This window comes from Gobio gobio (genome assembly GCF_949357685.1).
Source record: "Gobio gobio genome assembly, chromosome: 9".
Lineage (NCBI taxonomy): Eukaryota > Metazoa > Chordata > Actinopteri > Cypriniformes > Gobionidae > Gobio > Gobio gobio.
Window position 1 is genome coordinate 12,568,745 of NC_137115.1, and position 21,680 is coordinate 12,590,424.

The 21,680-nt window shown below is 37.6% G+C and overlaps 3 protein-coding genes across 3 annotated transcripts in view; 1 reads left to right on the forward strand and 2 right to left on the reverse strand.

Moving 5' to 3' along the window:
• The window catches only part of trpc6b (transient receptor potential cation channel, subfamily C, member 6b), a gene marked incomplete at both ends in the record, with an annotated part of 46,869 nt that extends 37,792 nt beyond the window's left edge, over nucleotides 1-9,077 (reverse strand). Inside the window, one exon of the mRNA XM_079824743.1 lies at nucleotides 8,986-9,077. Within this exon, the coding sequence (XP_079680869.1) occupies nucleotides 8,986-9,077 (92 nt within the window). The remainder of the gene's footprint in view (nucleotides 1-8,985) is intronic.
• Nucleotides 9,078-11,779: 2,702 nt separating this feature from the next.
• Nucleotides 11,780-21,616, forward strand: rnf7 (ring finger protein 7). Its single transcript, XM_079825211.1, has 3 exons — nucleotides 11,780-11,975; nucleotides 19,027-19,074; nucleotides 21,177-21,616. Exons 1-3 carry the CDS (start codon nucleotides 11,801-11,803, stop codon nucleotides 21,293-21,295), a joined length of 342 nt encoding a protein of 113 aa, XP_079681337.1. The 5' UTR covers nucleotides 11,780-11,800; the 3' UTR covers nucleotides 21,296-21,616.
• Nucleotides 12,047-17,799, reverse strand: LOC307131555 (uncharacterized protein; the record flags this gene model as incomplete). Its single annotated transcript, XM_079825267.1, has 7 exons — nucleotides 12,047-13,788; nucleotides 13,960-14,119; nucleotides 14,251-14,459; nucleotides 14,698-14,873; nucleotides 15,120-15,228; nucleotides 15,312-15,511; nucleotides 17,438-17,799. 7 exons carry the CDS (start codon nucleotides 17,797-17,799, stop codon nucleotides 13,649-13,651), a joined length of 1,356 nt encoding a protein of 451 aa, XP_079681393.1. The 3' UTR covers nucleotides 12,047-13,648.
• Nucleotides 21,617-21,680: the final 64 nt, after the last annotated feature.

A 21,680-nucleotide genomic window follows, 5' to 3' on the forward strand; every position in this document is an offset into this window, starting at 1 on the left:
TATGTAAACAAATTTGTGCAGTGTATGCTGAAGAATGTGTGTCCTGTCATCCCTGTTACTCTGGTCAGTCCTGTTACCATGATGTCAATCCTGTTACCGTCATTAATTTCATAAAAAATATAAAAATTATATTTAAAATGGCCTTCCCAGTTTTTCCATTGTAAACATATCAACATTGTATTTTGAACAAAGCCCTTCTTTTAATATCTCTCTTGTAAAAATATATATTTTTCTTAATTGGCATGTGATCATCCTCTAAAATTAGTAAATTCTTGGCCATCTGAATGACAAATATTAGATTGAAAAAAATTATCCAAAATTTGAAACAATCCAACTGAAAAGAGGGACTAAAATACTGCCCAAATACGTTAAAACTATAACATATTTCTAATTAAAACTATTGTATATACACTCTAAAAAAAAAGGCTCGTAATCATAGGGGAACCTTTTTTAGTGCTATATAGCACCAATTTTGGTGCTTCAGTGGTTCTTCAGCGGTTCTTCAGAGGTGCTATATAGCACCTTAGTCAAAGAACCGGTGAAGAACCTCTGAAGAACCGCTGAAGAACCTCTGAAGAACCGCTGAAGAACCACTGAAGCACCAAAATTGGTGCTATATAGCACTAAAAAAGGTTCCCCTATGATTACGAGCCAAGAACCATTTTTGGTGCAATATAGAACCTTTTTTTTTTTTAGAGTGTACTAACGCTTGTGTCTGTAACAGGGATGACAAAAATATCAAAACATGAGGTAGATAAATAGTCATAAAATAAAAAATTTCGTAGCCTGAGATGGCACAATAGAATTTATTGTCATTTTAAGCTGTCTTCATTTCATGGATATTTTTAAAACATAGATTAAACTTATTTTATATTTTAATTTTTCTAAGTTGAAAAGGCACCGATTTCGTGGAATGACCCGGATATGCTCTACAGATACAAATTCCACTCGCACGCGTGTTCAGTTGTTTTGCACCAAAAATACCTTCATACAAGGTCAACACTGGACACAGCAGCCCCTGCCCTAATATTGGCCCCTCTATACCGCTCACCAAATACTGCATAAATTGAGAGCCAGGAAACACCCTGAAGAAAAGAGCTAAGAGCCATTTAAGAGCCAGCTGAGACCAGCTGTGATTGAAAACTTTGTGGAACAGAACAAAATTTATTTGTATCAGTAAAACTGTATGATATTGAACTAATATGTCTCTATCATAGTCTTAATCCTGCAGGTCATTAGGATGGCAGAGGATAATTTGGAGACATGGTGATGGCTTTAAGAGGACGGCTTTTGAAGTTTAAAGAGAAGTTCTGGATAACAGAGGTATCTAAACTAAAGATAACAATTTCACAGTATAACTTATTGGAGATGTTCCAATTTGAAAGTTAAAAAGTTAAATTTCTAAACTTTGTGAAGGATTAATGAATTAAGGGTTAGTGAATTTAACATTATAGTAAAAGTCTTAGAAGACTGTTGAAAAGATAAATGTGGGTGAGAGAAGGAGAGAGAGACTGCTTCAGTGGAACAAGGGATTGTACTCTGTCTGCGATCTGAGACAAAACAAAAACAATGATATCAGAACAAAACAACCGAGCAGACTTTTCTAAAAACAGATTAGTAATGAACAGATTTGAAACGGGTTAAGAAACCATGTAAAAGCACATTTTGAGAATGAGCAGTTCATATTTATGTGTCCTGCTTGAGTGTAGTGTGCCATTAACCTCTGGAATGAGGTGATTGTAATTATGATTTGGTACAAAAGCAGCATCCAAGAAAGGTCTAATCCTTTAGGAGCAAAGATTGGCTGAGGATCGCCAGTTTGCCAACAAATACGTGAGAAAATTATTGAAATGTTTAAAAACAATGTTCCTCAAAGAAAGATAGGAAGACATTTGGATATTTCACATTCAACAGTGCATAACATAATTAAAAGATTCAAGGAATCTGGAGGAATTTCAGTGCGTAAAGGACAAGGGCGCAAGCCTAAGCTGAACAACCGTGATCTCCGATCCCTCAGGCGGCACTGCATCAAGAATCGTCATTCATCTATAAGCGATATCACCACATGGGCTCAGGACTACTTTGGCAAACCTTTGTCAAGTACCACAATACGTAGTTACATCCACAAATGCCAGTTAAAACTGTACTGTGCCAAAAGGAAGCCCTATATTAACAGTGTCCAAAAGCGCCGTCGACTTCTCTGGGCTCGGAGGCATCTGGGATGGACCATCACACAGTGGAAACGTGTACTGTGGTCAGATGAATCAGTATTTCAGGTATTTTTTGGGAGGAATGGACGCCGTGTGCCCCGGACCAAAGAAGAAAAGGATCATCCAGACTGTTACCAGCAACAAGTCCAAAAGCCAGGGTCTGTCATGGTATGGGGTTGTGTCAGTGCCCTTGGCAAAGGTAACTTGCACTTCTGTGAAGGCACCATTAATGCTGAAAAGTACATAGAGATTTTGGAGCATAATATGCTGCCTTCAAGAAGACATCTTTTCCAGGGACGTCCATGCATATTTCAACAAGACAATGCAAAACCACATTCTGCACACATTACAAAGTCCTGGCTGCGGAGGAAGAGGGTACGGGTACTTGACTGGCCTGCCTGCAGTCCCGACCTGTCTCCAATAGAGAATGTGTGGCGCATTTTGAAGCGCCAAATGCGACAACGAAGACCCTGTACTGTTGCCCACCTTAAGACTTGTTTGCAGGAAGAATGGGACAAAATTACACCTGAAACACTTCATCACTTGGTGTCTTCAGTCCCTAAACGTCTTTTAAGTGTTGTGAAAAGGAATGGCAACATTACAAAGTGGTAAATGCTTTACTGTCCCAACTTTTTTTTAAATGTGTTGCAGGTCTGAATGACAGGAAAGGATGCATATTTACAAATGACATGAAGTTGACCAGACAAAACAAGAAATAATTTTTGTTCATATTGTCTGCAATGAAATACAAGTCAAAGTAAATTTAGAAATCACTTCTTTTTTTTTTTTTTTTTCTCCATACTGTCCCAACTTTTTCTGATTTGGGGTTGTATATACAGCTGTATATACAGATACACACCCAGGTATCGGATCAGTACTCGGTATTGGCCGATACCCTGAGCCCAGGTAATATAAGAACCACACAAAATAAGTTGATAATCTTTTGCTGAATTTGTTTGAAAAGAAATACACTTTTTGTGTGGTTTACCACCACTAGTGGTCATTTTAGCTTAAAACTGCAGTTAAAGGTGCTGTATGTAAGTTTTTCACTTTACAAAAGCATAAAAATATAATATAATATAATATGCTTGCAGATATGTAGGAAACATGCTAAATTTACCTACTTGTCTCTCAGAAAAACAGTGCTACAGCCAGTTATTCTACTTTGAAATGTGCGTTCCGTGTCGGAATGTCTTTTTTTGTTCTGGTCTGTGCAAAACCGCAAGCCGCCAGTTTACCCAATAGTATTTCGACACTCCAGGTTGCCAGTTGCCAGAAAACACAGCGTATTGCAGCCATGGAAGCCAGCAAACATACTGGGTCAGAGATCACAGATTCTACCTGACCTAAAAACCATCAGAATCCATGTTAAAAATCTTTATGAACAAGAGCATATTAAAGTGCCCCTATTAAGTTTCCTAATTTAAGGTTTACATGCATCAAAGGTCAAAAAACTGTTTAATTTTTTCATAATATACATTGCACATCACCACAATCTTCAATGATTCTTAAACGACTCGAAGGATGAATCAGTCTCTCTAAATACCTACTTTCCGCAAGCCTACTCTGCTCTAATTGGTCAGACGACCCAGTCTGTTGTGATTGGTCTACTGCGATTGGTCTAGCCCAGCTGATGTAAACATTAAAGGATTAGTTCACTTCAAAATGAAAATTTCCTGATATTTTACCCCATCTCATCCAAGATGTTCATGTCTTTCTTTCTTCAGTTCAAAAGAAATTAAGTTATTTGAGGCTGCGATTTTAATTGAATAAATATATGCACAGTGTTAGTGAAGCGCGGCTCTGTGATCAGTAGTAAACGCTGCTCTGTCTGAAAGCACTGCGAGTTTGAGTCGCTTATAACGTGTTGTCCAACAATATACAACGTTTAATAACACGTTTTAACTCACTTCATATCATCAGTCGAGTGTTTGTGAGCTGATGTGGCTTCTTATCACAGAATGAGGCAGACAATGCATTATTTTATAGTATTATATACAGTGATAACCAGTGTTGTGCACGTTACTTTAAAAAAGTAATTAGTTATAGTTACTAGTTACTTCTTACAAATAGTAACTGAGTTAGTAACTGAGTTACATCATTATAAAAGTAACTAATTACCAGGGAAAGTAATTACTGCGTTACTTTTTTTTTTTCTTTCCAAATGTTCAAATATGTCAAATAACTTGGATGCCCCCAATATTAGATATGTTAAATGAATGAATTGGACACTAAATAGAATAAATTATTATTATAAAACATTGTACATTAATGTGCACTATTGTAATGTTGCTGTGGGACAATGTGAGAGACAAATATTGTGTAAATATTATCAGTACTATACTTTCCTTTGGTAGTGGAGCTCACGTTATCACCTGGGTTTTTATTTTTTGCGATTTGCGAAAAGCTACCTTTGAAGTCGTTGGACCATCGCTGAATGTGCATATGCGTGTGCGTCATAGGTGTGTGTGTGTGTGTGTGTGTGTGTGTCTGTGAACCATAGACCGTGAAAAAAAATAGGTGTGAACTCAACCTATCAACTTCAACCTTGTCTTCCACCCACCAATCATCATCAGTTATGTGTACCACCCAACCCACCCCCAACACGCATGGCTGGTGCGCGCGCACACGCACACACGTTGCAGGTCCGACTGACAGAGAGCCTGTTCGGATGAAAAGCGCTTCTGTGAGCTCAATTATAGTAACGCGACTAACGCCGCATTTTTTTCCCTCAGTAACGCTAACGGCGTTGTAACGGGAGAAACAGTAATTCGTTTGATTACTCGTTACTGAAAAAAATAATTCCGTTAGTAACGCCGTTTATCTGTAACGCCGTTATTCCCATCACTGGTGATAACATCTATGCCAATCAGCACTGCATACTTTTATATAATTATGAAAATACTCAAGAAGGCTTGAAGAACTCAAATACACCATATATTGTTTCAGTCATGTGTTTAATATCTTCATCTTTAATCAAAGCGTTTCTATCTTCTTTTTATTCGGCCTACGGCGCAAGCTTGACATTAGGGATTTCCTGAAAACTATTACTTCTCTGAGGTAAATGTGGCGTTTCTGCTCAAGGGTGCCCTCTGGCTTCCAGTATGAATGAAACTTTTGGGTAACAAATAAGAAAAATTATATTTCTCTCTAAATAAATTTATATGACAATCCATATGTTGTTGTTTTTTCAATGTACAAGAGTTTTTTTCCCCCACAGCGGATGCATAAGAGGCTTATATTTTATATTAAAGACAGACTTTAAGAAATTGATATCACAGAAAAAAATAATATATTTTTTTACAATAAATCCTTAGACCTTTCTAATGATTTTTTAGTCATAGGCTGTCTGCATATTATCAGGTAACCCAGCAGTATTTTTGTAAAATAAGTTTTCTATCAAATATAAATATTATTATTATTACATTGTTATATTTATTCTTAAATACTCTATTTTAATTTTTTTAATAAAAATGTTATTGTAATAGTATTATTTCTTATTTTGTTAAATATTTTTATTTAGCAATAATAATTAATCATAATAATTATTATTAGTCATAATAATATATAAAATACAAATATTATGTATATTAAATATTAAAACATATTTTCCCCAAATCGTGCAGCCCTAGTTCAGAATGAAAAAGTTTAATGAAAACAAAAAATATTTGGACATCTGGTGGCGAAGAAAGTTAATGTATCATGTTCATATCATGAACAACACTTGTGATTGCTCTGATTGGACACCTGTGTAAACTTGAAAAGAAGTTCATACATTCATAAAAATGTATGTAAATAGTAGGGGTGGCACGGTTCACAAAACCCACGGTTCGGTTCGTATCATGGTTTTAGGGTCACGGTTTTCGGTTCTGTACGGTTCTTGTTGTTGTTGTTTTTAATCGTTAAAACTCCAGAAATTTACTTCAGCATATGATATATATAGCTTTATCATCCACAATTTAGGATTCAGTATTAAAAATGTTTTATATCAAGTTGTTTCCTAACTGGCTGTCTATCGAGTCCGACACATTGGCGTAACATTTTTCATGTTAATCATGTCAATTTTGATCAGAACAATGCACTGTGGCTTTAATTCAGCTGAACTGATTAACAAATTTCACCATGAAGTGTTCCGTGTGTTTCAAAATCACCATATGACATCCAGCGCTGTGAAAAAATAAATAAATAAATACACGAAAACAAAACACTGCCAGAAGTTTTTGCCCAAACTTCAAAGGCATGTTTAAATTATTAAAACTAGAAGCATATCTTAACATTTAAATGTTACATTTATCATGTGAACTACTTATATAAAACATGTTATATGCATACGTGTATGAGACAGAGGGAAACACGGTCGCATTTGCAGCAGATATATGCTACCCATCATAAATCAAAGCATGAGACAGACAGGGGTCGGAGGAGAACACCGGAAAATGTGACAGAATGGACAATATTTGTCTGTATTTGCAATACACGAGCCGCGGTTCAGCTGCGCGAAACAAACACTGCCAGTGTGTGTATGCTCAACGGGCGCGTGCGGCTCCCGCTCTCCGCACTGCATCTGCCCTGCCTGCTATACAACGCTGGCGCATTGTCCAACAACTCCCAGCAGCCTTCCTTATCTCTCCCACTTGCATTTGAACACGTGACGTGACCTGCAGCACTCCACTTTTACTTTACTGTATGTCCACACACACACACACACACACCTCTTATTTTGCACAAAAAGGACACCCACTGTCTGAGGTAACATACGGGCACGAGGATACATTGCGAATGCGTCGAACCATGCGTCGAACACACTCCGAGCCGAGACAAGCGAACCGAACGGTTCGGTTTTTTCCATGTACCGTGCCACTCCTAGTAAATTGTAAAGATAGTTTTGATAAAAAAAAGCAGCAGCAAGCATTCTAAATGTGAAACATCTGAGATTTACCAAATTACAGAGTTTTTTAAAAGGTTGTTTAAACCTGGGTAACAGATGTATATTTCAGACAAATAATACAGAAGGATGAAAATGTGCCTGAATGATTGCATTTCAATTGGCTAATTTAATCATAAGTATTTAAATTTAAAAAAATTATAATTTTCCGTAGCAATAACAGTGCTGAATCAGAGATTGATGAGACCTCCCACACTAATGTTGTCTTGGTGATTCAAGAAAAAACTCATCTCAGAAGCCAAGGGGCATCTAACTACTGTTAGATAAATTACATTCTCTTCTTTACACTTAAATCTGTATATATACTTTGTCCTTTTAAGATTCAAGTCAAGAACAACAACTTCATCTTTGTATTTTGAGCGATATTAATCCTAAAAAGTAGAACAAACCAAAGAAGACAGTATACACTATATTGCCAAAAGATCCCATTCTTAATCTGATACATCCGTTTCTTAATCTGTAGGGTTTAATATGGAGTTGGCCCACCCTTTTTCAGCTACAACAGCTTCAACACTTCTGGCAAGGCTTTCCACAAGGTTTAGGAGTGTGTTTAAGGGAATTTTTTTAACATTCTTCTAAAGCACATTTGTGAGGTCAGGCACTGATGTAGAACAAGAAGGCCTGGCTCTAATTCATCCCAAAGGTGTTCTATACGGGTCAAGGTCAGGACTCTGTGCAGGCCAGTCAAGTTCCTCCACACCAAACTCGCTCATCCCTGTCTTTATGGACCTTGCTTTGTGCACTGGTGCGCAGTCATGTTGGAAGAGGAAGGGGCCATCCCCAAACTGTTTCCACAAAGTTGGGAGCATGAAATTGTCCAAAATGTCTTGGTATGCTGAATCATTAAGTGTTCCTTTCACTGGAACTAAGGGGCCAAGCCCAATGCCTGAAAAAAAAAACTTCCACTATGACCATAACCCCCTCTCCACCAAACTTTACACTTGGCACAATGCAGTCAGGCAAGTACCATTCAACGCCAAACCCAGACTCGTGATTCGTCACTCCAGAGAACACGTCTCCACTGCTCTAGAGTCCAGTGGCGACGTGCTTTAAACCACTGCATCCACTGCATATTTAGTAGTGAGGAAATTTCACGAATGGACTTATTGCACAGGTGGCAATCTATCACGGTACCATGCTTGAATTCACTGAACTCCTGAGAGCGACCCATTCTTTCACAAATGCTTTTAGAAGCAGTCTTCATGCCTAGGTCCTTGATTTTATACACCATTGGCCATGGAAGTGATTGGAGCACCTGAATTCAATGATTCTGAGGGGTTTGGCAATATAGTGTATATGAGTGGCTAAATCTGAGAAAATGTCTAATATTTTGGGTCAAATTTGTCATAGATTTACAAAAATTCATAACATGCTGAAAGGCTACCGATTCTAGACCACATAAAGCCCACAGATGAAAGGGAAGACATTTGTGTAACTGAACCTTTGACTCAAAATGTTATAGTTGAGATTTCATCCTTGATTTGTGACAAATTATCTGTGACAACCTATCCCCAGTCTGTCCTAATATAAAAATAGATCCAAAAATCACATCACAATCTTAACATTTTCCAGTTTGGCAGATGTTATTGTCCAAATTATAAAATTTGTCTGAACCATGTGACAAAGAACCGAGTTATGTCATTTCTTTGTAATTCAACATGTCAAGAGTTTTCGGAGAGGGTGACAACCATTTATCTAACATTATGTGCAGCTGGATCATTAAATAAATACAATAACAAAACTAAAAAACTAAACAGTGAAAGGTTATGAAAATGTATTGGTAAAAGCTTTGCTTAACTTTGTATCAAATGTCCAATAATCAGAACTCACCTCTTGCAATACCGTGGTAAAGGATACTTTTCAAAGTCGGTGTTCATCCGTTGATGAACAGAAGTGTGTTTGACAGTGTGATCAGTGGACATCGGTTTGCTGTCTTCATGAATCTCTCACTGTTACTGATACGCACGGAAGAGCAGCTCACTCCAGGAATAGATATAAGTTAAGCAAAATTCTTCTCAAACTATTTTTCATTAAAAATGAGAATCCTAGGGTGGGCTTGATTCGTAAAACTACCCGCGCGTTCCTGGGAAGCTTGTTGAGTGTGTTCGAGGGTGTGATGATGTCATGGCTACATCATTATACGAGTCATTCAAAGAAACCTTAAAAAAAAAAAAAAATTACAAGAAACCTTTTCCAGTTTATTAGGTGATAAAAAAAATCAATTAATGTAAGGTTTTAGACAATGTATGGGGAAAAAAATAAAACAGTACTTTTGTTTTGACAAATATTATAGTCACAAACATGAGATGAAGAATCCATACAGCCTACTAGAAAAAAGCTGTTTCATTCTAAGTGGAGCGAGTCGCCCCCTCATGGGCGCTGGCATGTTGATGCAATTGTCAGAGTTAATGATAATATACAATAATGGGCAATTCTAAGGGTGAAGTTAGGACAATTCTAAGGGCCCACACTTTGGGGCCCCCAGAGATCGGTTTTATTAGTAGTAACAGTAGGCCTACTAGTAGTAATGTATTATAAATATATAATCTACCAAAGAGTTACAAATATAAAAAAATGATTGCCGCATTTCCGGCAAAATCTCAAGCAAAGCACTCATGAACCGCTCACGCTCACCGGTAAAACTACGTTCACTCATATCCCACTCCGACAAGAAATTTCTCTGTGCTATAATTGTTGCAGCCATTAAGGTATTTATTTTTATATTTATGTTTAAATATTATAATGTTTTTTTATGTCTATGTTGTCAATCTGTCAATCTATGTCGATTATGAAAAGTGAACAGCATGAGATAGGACACATCATAAGATGAATGGAGTTGATCAGACATGATCACTTCGTTAAGTTTTGTTTTGTATAAATTGTATCTTAATTTTAATCAATGTTTCATCAATTTTCATCAGCCAATTGGGGCATTCTGGGTTGAGCGAGCGGAGCTTAATTGGTCAGTATTATTAAATTGCAGACAAAGATTTTGGATAGCTAGGTTGGTGTGGTACAGGGCCCAACATCATATTCTTTCATAGGGCCCAAAATTGCTAGCAGCGCCCCTGACAATAATAATTTATTAACTTTAATTTACATAATATATTCCATCAGTGCTCAATGCGTTTTACAAAGTGTGAACATAAAAGTACAAGAAAAACAATAAAAACAAACACAACATAGGCCTACTACAGACATAACAATGGAACATGCTGGACGCCTTCCCAGGGAGGTGTTCCAGGCACCGGGAGGAGGCCCCGGGTAAGACCTAGGACACGCTGGAGGGATTATGTCTCCCGGCTGGCCTGGGAACGCCTCGGGGTCCCCCCGGAAGAGCTGGAGGAAGTGGCTAGGGAGAGGGAAGTCTGGGCGTCTCTGCTTACTGTTGCCCCCGCGACCCGGCCCCGGATAAGCGGAAGATGATGGATGGATGGATGTGTAGCATGAGACAGAGAAAATGTAATACATAAGTTTAAATAACTGTGTTTTTTTATTTTTTAAAAATCAAATTTTCTGAATGTAGCCAAAATCATGGTAACAGGCTTGGCATAGGGTAGCCTACATCTTATGATCTGTTAATGTAACCTTGAAGAGATTGCTTCCTAAAGGATGGCAATGATCATGTATAACTTTGTCGATGTTAATGTCAATGTATTCAGCACTCCGAATAGCCTACTTTTACGCTGCAATACATTATTATACAGAATTTTATTAAAATAATAATAATAATCAGACATGTCACATATTGACCTTTTTATTTTATTGACCAGATTTAAAAAATGGGCACACTTCCAATTTTCAAGATTTTATATTTAAGAGTTTGAAAACTTTCCAAATGCTCTTTAAACGTTATTTTGTATGGATGTATACTTTAATGAATGCCTTATGTTATTCTTTATTCTTACCATGTTTTCCTGACAGTAATGATATATACTGTATTATACTGATGTGACGTCACAATTGCATCATAACCAGTAAAGAATAGGGGATAGTTATCAATCACTATAGCACTTTTTGCATGGTTCAGGCAGTAGGCACGAACTTAGGCAATCATAGCCATGTTAAAATTGATATTGCTTAAATGAAGCATGCATTTTCAACATTTTATTTGCAAAATAATAATGCTTGCATGTTAAACCAAGTGAATAAATATTTTTTGAACAGAGCCTACAATTCTCTACGTTTAATAAAATGTGTGGAGGTTAAAAGAAGACATGAAACAGGAGAGGTGAAAAAATAATTAATAAGAAAAAGATATGAATGTCCATCACAGAACACAGATGCAGTGACAACAAAAATATTGTAATAATAACTATGTGCAATTTATATATCAAATAAATTAAGTGGAATCGTACAGTACAAATGGATACAAAATAACTTTGAACTTGGATTTAAAAAAAATGTTATCCTACTCTTTTCATTTTTCTTGTTTCAAGAAATAATGAGTGTGTTTTGTTTTAGATTAAATAGTCTGGAGAAATTAGAGCCAATGGTACGCTATACTTTTTTGTAAATGATTATTATTGCCAATATTTTAAGACATCCAGCCAGGGGCCTGTGTACAGCCAACTCCACTGACAGACCGATCTGCGTGTCTGCAGACCCGCCTATCTCAGCCATTTTGTTTCTGAGCCTCTTCGCCATGGCGGAGATGGACGATGGTGATGAGCCGGGTTTAGCGCACACTCACAGCGGTTCTTCTGGATCCAAATCAGGGGGAGACAAGATGTTCTCCCTCAAGAAGTGGAATGCGGTGGCAATGTGGAGCTGGGATGTGGAGTGTGACACCTGCGCTATTTGTCGGGTTCAAGTAATGGGTGAGTGTTTCTCTAGCTAACAGGCTAACGTTACCTGAGATAGCATTTATGTGACTGCTAGCTTGTTGCCCTCAGCAGACCATGAACGTAGAAAGCGTTCGCCTGACACAGTAGTAACAGTTAAAACTAGTGACCCGTAAAAAAGGGAATGATACTGCTCCCTAGTGTTAACGTTACATAGATAACGTTTGTGGAAATCACAAGTGGTGGTTTAAATGCTGACTCAAACGTTGGAAAGTCATATTATGCTCAAAATGTTGTGAATATGACGATCGAAGATGTCTAGGAATCGTGTGCTTCGAGTGTTTGAATGCACATATTTTCAAAATGCTGAATTGGACATTTAAATGCCGCTTCTAACGTTTGAGTGAACCTGTTAAACTTAAGAATATTAAAGTGAATTTTTGATCACCTGTGATGCTCAGAAATGCTGCATCAAAAATTCAAATGCATCTGAACAATGTCCAGAAATGCTGCCTTGAATGTGCAAATGCACTTGTCATGGCTGCATTGAACATTCAAATGGATTTATTATAGTATAAACAATATACCAAAATGCTATCTAATGCTATCTAGGTTGGATTTTACTGATTCAAGACAAGCAAATGTAGTTACTGTGCACACCAAAATAATCAAACATAATTGTACATCGAGTCATACTGACTTTATATGACTTTAGCAAGTCTGCTCTCTGAAAGTGTTTTAAGTTAACATCATTCCCAGATAGCAAAATACACTCGGGCCAGTTCCGGTTTGATTCTCGACTGCCGGAGACTTACCCGTCGGCCCGCTTCCGTCTGCCGCACTCGGGCCGTATGCATGTTTACTCACTGCCCGATTCCGGCCCGAATCAATCGGGCCAGATGCGGCAGCCGTTAACTTGCCGACGCTGCCGCAATCAAGCCGGAATCGGGCCGTCACTAATGCGTACTGCCCGCCAAAGCTGGCCCGATTAATTCTTGCCATGTTATTATGAAATGTCTACCTTTATTAATGTTAATTGAATAACCTTTATACCACTTTTGTGTTGATATGACAGCAAATGGATAATGTGATACAAAACATTTAGGCTATAATAAAACTTTTGAAGAAAATGAAAACATAACTTAAAACATATTTTTAATCCGAATATTGTTGCAAATGATATAAAAACAAAGGACAGAAATATGAAGAAACTATATTTATTTAGAAAATTGCACATTTATCAAGAAACAACTTTAAACACAACCAAAAAAAAATATTAAAGTGCACAAGTATAAGTTCAAAGAAACTTGAATACAAAAGTTTTGTAAAAAGGCACACATTTTAAATAAAAAAATAAAAAATGGATATATATATTTAAAATTATACAAGTATGAAGAAACATCTTAAAACACCTATTGTAAATAAATAAATACTTAAACTAGATTATATTGAAAAAATAAAAAAAAGGTATATGTGTTATATGGTAATGGTAAACTAAAATGGTATCAAGAACTATCTTTAAACACCTATTTGTCAAGAAAATGTAATCTAAAAAAAAACCCCCACAATAATACTAATTAAAAAAACACGCATATAAATAAAATAGTGCAAAAAAAAAAAGAAAAAGAAAAAAGAAAGAAATACTTAAACACCTATTTTTATACCTGTCATTACAAATATAAAAAAAGAAAAGAATTGATCAAAGTAATTTACACATTAAACACGTTAGCCTTCGCTCTTTCCTTCCTTCCTCCATCTCTGTCAGGAGCAAGTTGTAGCCATCTTGTTATATACCTTTCCACCTCTTTATCAGTGGAGCTCTTGGTATGGGCATTTGTCCTCACTGCATCTGTAAATGGCAAACAATATTCACAAATAGTTAGTTATACAGTTACACAATTTTGCGCAAAAAACAAGCAAAAAATACACTAACAATACATTAACAATTATATGAAAGTAATCGTACACGACAGATGTATAGCAGCCTATATGTACTGGAATGTATATCAAATCAACTTACTGACTACAATAGTCCTGAGGGCCAATGCACGAAATGCCACTTTTTGGTTTGCACCACTCCAGTTAATTCTTTTAGCAAAGGAGTTCGCCAAAAGCTTTCCCAGGATACGCCACACAGCTTCTTTAGTGGAAAACCCACCAATTGTTCCTAAATAGGTTACCTTTGAAGAAAAAAAAAAATGAAACGGTATTACAGGCAAAATAAATATACAACAGTAACGGAGTATCAATGTGATTATAATACATACAAGACAAGACACATTGTGTGAAAAATTCAAGGACTTCATCTTACCAACTTCTTCATTTGTTCTGGCTGATCCTTTATTTGATTTTCAAGCCTTTCCAGATCAGGTAAATCTGACAAAGGAAGGTTGAATGTGGTGATGTCTGGAAGTTCATCACTCTGCGACTGAGCACTGTTCTGTTTCTGCTGATTCTTCAGAATGATGGCAAGTTGTTGCTTGATGACCTCTTGTGCTTTTAAAACTTCAGTCAGCAGGGCTGCAAAAAAAAAAACATAAATAAGCGTACATGCACTTGAAGCTTGTTTTTTGTATATTTTTTGTATAGTGTTTTGGTAGGTAGTCAGTTAAATCTTAAATCCCTTGTTGAATTAGGCCTTTAAAATGAAGTTCATACTTACAAACACATGATGAACTGCAACATGTTCTGTCTCCATCTCCAGCTGCACTGGTACATAGACGTAAATTATTCCTAGAGGTGGTAGGACTTGCAATACCATCTGTGTGTCTGGATGGAGTTCTCAGAGGTTCTGCCATAGTCCGTGGTGGTGACGGTATTTGAGGTGCTGCAAAAACTTCTGAACGGTCCCCTATTCTGACAGTTTTTTCCAGTCTCTTGCTTGCAAAGTAATTATCGTCATCATCCTCACTAGAGTGGTTTCTTTTATTTCCCCTGATCGTGTACATGAGGAAAAAACAACAACGTTAAAATAGTGCCGTAGCAAAACTTGCAGATTATAATGTATCAATGCAATATATGTACAATTTACATATAAGACAGTTAACCCAAAATGAAAGTTCTGCAATCATCTATTCCCTCATTCTGTTGTCGCTAACAGACTTTTCATTTTGGGGTTAACTACACCGTTTATATGAAAAACACCTGTGGTAAAAAAACATGCTTAAAATACAAACAAACCTGTTCTTTCTTTTTGTGTATGCTGGACGATCATCATCATCATCTTCTGTCTGCAAATCAGACATCAGAGTTGCTTGCGGAAGTTTGAGCCGAGCTTCCTGATACGTGTCTATAAAACATACATGGTGGTTAACCTCCCCAAAAATGTAACAATCATGAAATATTGTCACAGTTTTCTTAATATTTTAGTACCTGTGGTGTGAATAATTCGCACCCTGAAGGCAGACCAAGTACGATTAGGAGATTCATGGAGTGTTACAGCCTTCTGGATCTTAGCCACAGATTTGTAAGTCGGCCAAGCACAGGTACCATTCTGCACCCATGAAGATGGCACAACTTCCACTTCAGATGACTCGATGAACTCCACAATATGGAACATTTTCCCAAAAAATCTTCAAAAAACAAAACAAAAAAAAGAGCAATTTGTTGCATTTTACACATTTTTACACAATTTTTATTCACATTACACAATAATTTACACAATAATAATCAAGTCAAGTTGAGCTGTCATTCCGCTTATTATTGCACAATAATCCTTCTATTTTCAAAAATACTGTTATGTTACACTCCACAAGCCTGTACCTGAATGTGAGATTTTGGTGAATTATGTTTAAATATATCTATGCTACATTAAAAAACCTAAGACCAACACACAGTTGAACTGCTGTTGTTGTCAATTTAAATGCAGTAAAGGTAGACAGGCAAACTTGGTTTGAAAAGGAAGTATGACATATTTTTTAAGCGTCTCATCAATTTTGGCACATCTAAATTCTTTAGAAAGATCAGATACGAGATAAGCTCCAAGCCTGCAAGAATCAATTGGGTAGTCATAAAATCTACGAACAGACTCAAACTCAGCATATACGATGTAAGCATCATTGTTCTGAATATAGATGTTCTGTACCAACCCAATATTGGAACCAATTCTGACACAGTTATCGCCTTTTGAAATTTTTAGACAAAAATCAGGGAAATATATTTCTTTATACTGTCTCACTTCTCCATTAACAAACTGCAAAATAGGACCATCACAATGCTCTTTTCGCACATAACTTTTGGAAGGGTCGATCTTAGAACCACCACTAGATATTTCAGATATCCTGCGTACAATCTGGGCAACAGGATGACATGGACGTCGGACCAATCTTTTTAACTGCCCTAAATAATTCTCGAATGGAAATGCAGAAATGTGGTCAAGTGGACCATGGCATTTCACATCATCAGCTAAGTGAACAAGGCCATGCACATTATACACCACATATTCCTTGCCATACAGCTTCACAAAGTGCTCCACAAAAGCCACTAGTAATACCTTTGCATATTCACACATTACAGAACACAGGGTTGGATCAATAAGAATTGAAATCGCAACTGAGAGAAGCATAAAGTTATTGTAAACAGGAGTGCATACAACATCATGAAGAACTACTGATCCTGTGTAGAGTAAAAACTGTCTTAGTTCAGTTGCCTTCCACCTGTTTTTTTCTTCAATCGACCTTGGTTTACGAGCAAATTCTGATGGGACATAATTTTTAATGGAGAGTAAGTTCTGAGATAATTTGACTACTTTCTGTGATGGCAAACGAGTCTTGAGAGGACCACTTGTCCATAGATCTAATAACCTTCGCATCACACCAAGACAGACTAAATGCATATAATCATGAGGGAAACATGATACCATGTTTATATCAAGTTCAGTAAATGGAGATCTAGTTATGTGGTGGTCTTCATCACACATGCTTCTGAACGTTTCATTCGTTCTTAGGGCAGCATTAGTCTCAGGGAAAGTCATGCGCTTTTGTATGTACACACCAGACTGTACACATTTACCACATGACGAATAACCTGTATGAGATTTAACTCCCTTAACATATGCACGAGCAGGTGCATCACAAACTACAGAACTAATTTTTAGGAGTAGTTCCTTTCCTCTGAAAATAAAGCCTGACTGCAGGACCTTAACTTCGTCAATTAAGCTTTTTAAATACTCTGCCAGTATTTTTGGTTTTGAAATGCCACCAAATATTGCTATTAGAAAAGGCTTTTTGGCTATGCCTTGTAATAAGCCTAAAATAGGCCACAGTTGCATATTTGAACTCTTGTGCAACGGAATGCCATCAAAATTCAACTGCAATCTCAGTGTGTGTCTGTTTGGTAACTGGGGCAATATTTTTTCAAGCATTCCAGACAATGCATTAAGAATACCAAAATAATAGAAAGAGCCTCCTGCTACTTGTTCTATCCTATATATTGTGTTAGTCTTAAGCAGTGTTCGAGCATCTTTTGGAAGGCTGGGATGCATACTACGCAAGACTGACAGAAGAGCTGTTAATGCAACCATTGTGATTCTGAAGTCTATAGCCCAGTCAGTTAGAGCGTTTCTAAAAGCTTCATCAGGACTTTCCTCAAAATAGTCATCACTATTCTCAGAATCACTTACAGAGTCTTCCGACATCACTGCATCATAATCATCTAAATTAACAGAGTCTTCTGACACCACCACATCAATATTGTCAAAGTCATTATCTTCAGAGGATTCATTTTTACTAGTGTACATCTGTTGATTATGAGGAGTGTCATCACTAGCCTTAGAGTTAGGAGTTGCAAAAACCTTACCTTTGCGATTGAAATCCAACGTCGAAATGTTGTCAAACTGTTGTGAAACCGAATCTCTTAGCATCACCTTTTATTGTCCATTCAATGACCGTCATCCAATCAGCTACGGCTACGGAAATGCGTCATTGTTACGCAAGATTTGAATTTGCCGAAGCTCAGCTAAATGCTGTAGGCCTATAACTTGAATAAATATTTATATTAAATAAATGGGTAATAACACAAGCTGTTAGAATATAATATGGCACTTACCGAGTTCGTTTTAAAGCCGTCATTGAGAGAAAACAACAACAACAACAAATCGCTGAATGGCAACCGTTTTATCTGCATATGGCCCATCGTAACAATTTTCAAAACAAATTTTAAAAGAACTTTTTTAATTAATGAGCACTGCTATTACTTTTTAGGTTGATTTAGGTCGTGGTCATCGAATTCCCATGCAAGAAAGTCGTGCTAGCAGCTGCAACAGTTATGGGGTTAGCTGCAGTCCCACGCGTGCTGTTAAAGTCTGTAACATTAGTCCTTTTCAGCGTGTCTGCTTCATAGAATACTTGGAAATAAAAGCGCATCAATGTTTTCAAATTTTTTCTTACCATATTCGTATTTTGTGGTATTTAATCCATTGTTTTGTTTTCGTCCAAACACAACCACAATCGCCACAGTTGAGACCCCTCCCACTACTGTAAGTGACGATGAACGAGTCACCTGAGATCACGTGCATAATTTAGCACGTTTAAAAAGCATTACACCGTAAAGAATGACCTGCATGCTTTATTACAACTAAATAGATTTGATCCTTCTGTGCAAAACGATCACTGTTATTATCATTTTGATTAAGTTTTACCTTAGATATTTTGATTTGTACAAATTCATGACATTAAATGAGTAGCTAACACATTATCAGATCCTGTCAGGAAATTAAGTAAATTTTAAAACAATTTTATGTTAATTATTGCTTCATTATGTAACCATCAGTGATTGAACATAAGCCGAGTCATTGACAGAAGTGGCCCAGATCTCTATAGCCAGAATCGGGCCAGTTACAATGAACAGCAATCGGGCCAGTGCTTTACAGCCGTAACAAAACTGCATGTGCCAGAGCGAGCTGCGGGCCAGAATCGGCCCGGTAAACACACGCCGATGCCGAGTCAGAGCCGCAGGCGCCGCGGGGCAGCCGAGCTCGGGCCGATTACTACATGCTATCTGGGTTTAGATTTCAACTTATTTCTGTCCCAAATGAACATAAAGAACCAGGTATGTTTTGAATGCTATGTTAATTGTGTATGTATTTCAGATGCGTGCTTGAGATGCCAGGCTGAAAACAAACAAGAGGACTGTGTTGGTAAGTTGCTGGCATACTAATTACCTGCCTAATTAATCAATTACATTAAGCCCCTAGAAGCAGATGGCAGCACAGTCCATTGCCATTACAGTTTGCCCTTCACTAAGGGTGCGTTCACACTTGTCATGTTTGGTTCGATTAAAACGAACCCTGGTGTGATTGCTCGGTTAGTGCGGTTCATTTGAACATATGTGAACGCTGCCATCCGAACCCTGGTCCGCACCAAACAAGTTGGGTCTCTGTAAAAACGAACTTTGGTCTGGTTCGAAATTCTGGTTGATATATGAACGCAACACGGAACAAAGACATGTAGACAAACCAAAAACAGGACGTGCTGTCACAAGATGCGACGCTACAAGTCAGCTGATTTGAAGATGCGGAAAGATTGGTGTATCCAAAATGAGTAGAGGGCAAACGTGGAGAAACGAGGAGGTAAAGTGCCTCATCAATGTATGCAGATCTTCGTTTCTGCATACAACAGAGGAAATCCTGGTGCTGTTTTGAATGTTTTTAACATTTTATGAGCTCTTCGTGAGTTCTCAGCTGGTAAAAATAAAATCATATGTACACGCATAAAATGATCGTGTTTAATCCAGCACACAGCATTGTTTTGAAAGTTCTGTAAGCAAGCTCCGTCGCGAAATATACGTCATAAAAGCCGACCAATCAGGTTGTGACCATATCCCTATGCCGTTAGTTCAGTAACTTTAGGTTCGCTGTTAAAAATGCCAGTGTGAACGCTAAGTGGACCAGGACAGTATGTTTTTAGTTTTTTGGTCCGGACCAAACGAACCGAACTACAAGTGTGAACGCACCCTAATATTTTCTGTCGTATTCTATCTCTTTTATTTCTCAAATTTTTAATACACAACAATAAAAAAGTAATGTACTTTAGTCATTTATCAGACAATTGTATCCAAAGTGCAGAACACTTATTAGGGGCAATCCAACTGAGGCAACCCGAGGTTAAAGTGTTAGTTCACCCAAATGTCATTAATTACTCACCCTCATGTCGTTCGACACCCGTAAGACCTCCGTTCATCTTCGGAACACAAATGAAGATATTTTTGTTGAAAGCTGATGGCTGAGAAAGGCTTCAGATAGGCCTCCATTGGCATTCAGTACATTTACACTCCCAAGACCCATAAAAGGCACTTAAAACGTCGTTACAAAGTCCATCTCACCACAGTGACTCTACAAGAATTTTACGATGCGACGACAATAGTTTTTGTGCGCAAAAAAGAATTAAAATAACACCTTTATCCAACTTGTTCTTGTCTTCCGTGTGTGCCTCCACGACGCATGCGCGAGAATATTACGCAGATCCGGCGTTCGAACACATGACCCAGAAGCGATTTGTTTACAAGCAGAGGAAGACGCGCGTATCTAAGCTGTTGAATTCTACATTGATCGTGCTTTAGGTCTCGGCGTAGTTCTCAAAATGGGGTTAAAGTGTGCATTTCATGGATTCCCGAACCCCGCATGCGTCGTGGAGGCACACACGGAAGACAAGAAGAGGTTGAATAAAGTCGTTATTTTGATTTTTTTTTGCGCACAAAAACTATTGTCGTCGCATCGTAAAATTATTGTAGAGTCACTGTGGTGAGATGGACTTTGTAACGACGTTTTAAGTGCCTTTTATGGGTCTTGGGAGTGCAAATGTACTGAATGCCAATGGAGGCCTATCTGAAGCCTTTCTCAGCCATCAGCTTTCAACAAAAATATCTTCATTTGTGTTCCGAAGATGAACGGAGGTCTTACGGGTGTCGAACGACATGAGGGTGAGTAATTAATGACAGAATTTTCATTTTTGGGTGAACTAACCCTGTTAAGTACCTTGACCAAATGCACAATCCATAGTATTCATTTGCATCATCAAACGCGCCACACTGGTAGGTTAGACAACTGTTAACATCAAAAGAAAGTCTCCCACTATGATATTTAGAGCAGCAAATAACTCTCAAATATTAATAGCAAATTTTCTCATCATATATTCACATGTCTTTCTTCTACGGAACACAAAGGAAGATATTCTTTTGTCCATACAATAAAAGTCAGTGAGGTCCAAAACATCACCGTCTCTTATTCTGTCTTTCTTTCAGTGGTATGGGGAGAGTGCAACCACTCCTTCCACAACTGCTGCATGTCCCTCTGGGTCAAGCAGAACAATAGATGCCCGCTATGCCAACAGGACTGGGTGGTACAGAGGATCGGCAAGTGAGGATTGGAGCTTTGTACCCACATTTCCTCCGTCCACTTTGGCACTACTCCACTTAGGGAGAAAAGACTGATTATCAGATCATCTCCAGCCGTAGGAATACCTGTCTGCATGTATGTGACTGTTAAAGTGAAACCATGGATGTAGGCAGAAATCCAGGTGACACTGGTTAGCTTTACCCTTCTGTCACCTCATACAGCATTAACAAGAACCAGCCAGAAGAGCTCCGGGGAAACGGCAGATTCACTTGGGTTACATTCTAACTGAAGTTGTTCTATGAATGTGTGTTTTAAGTGTGCTAGAAATAAATTAAAAAGAACTCAATGTTTTATTATGTGTGATACTGATTACTGGATGAGGATTTTTTGAAAATCATTTAAGTATTTCT

Excerpts from the sequence above, each read along its gene's own strand:
- rnf7 (XM_079825211.1), top strand. The coding sequence starts at position 11,801 with ATGGCGGAGATGGACGATGGTGATGAGCCGGGTTTAGCGCACACTCAC. Across the intron at positions 11,976-19,026 it reads TTGTCGGGTTCAAGTAATGG|ATGCGTGCTTGAGATGCCAG; the intron begins GTGAGTGTTTCT and ends TATGTATTTCAG. Across the intron at positions 19,075-21,176 it reads CAAACAAGAGGACTGTGTTG|TGGTATGGGGAGAGTGCAAC; the intron begins GTAAGTTGCTGG and ends TCTTTCTTTCAG.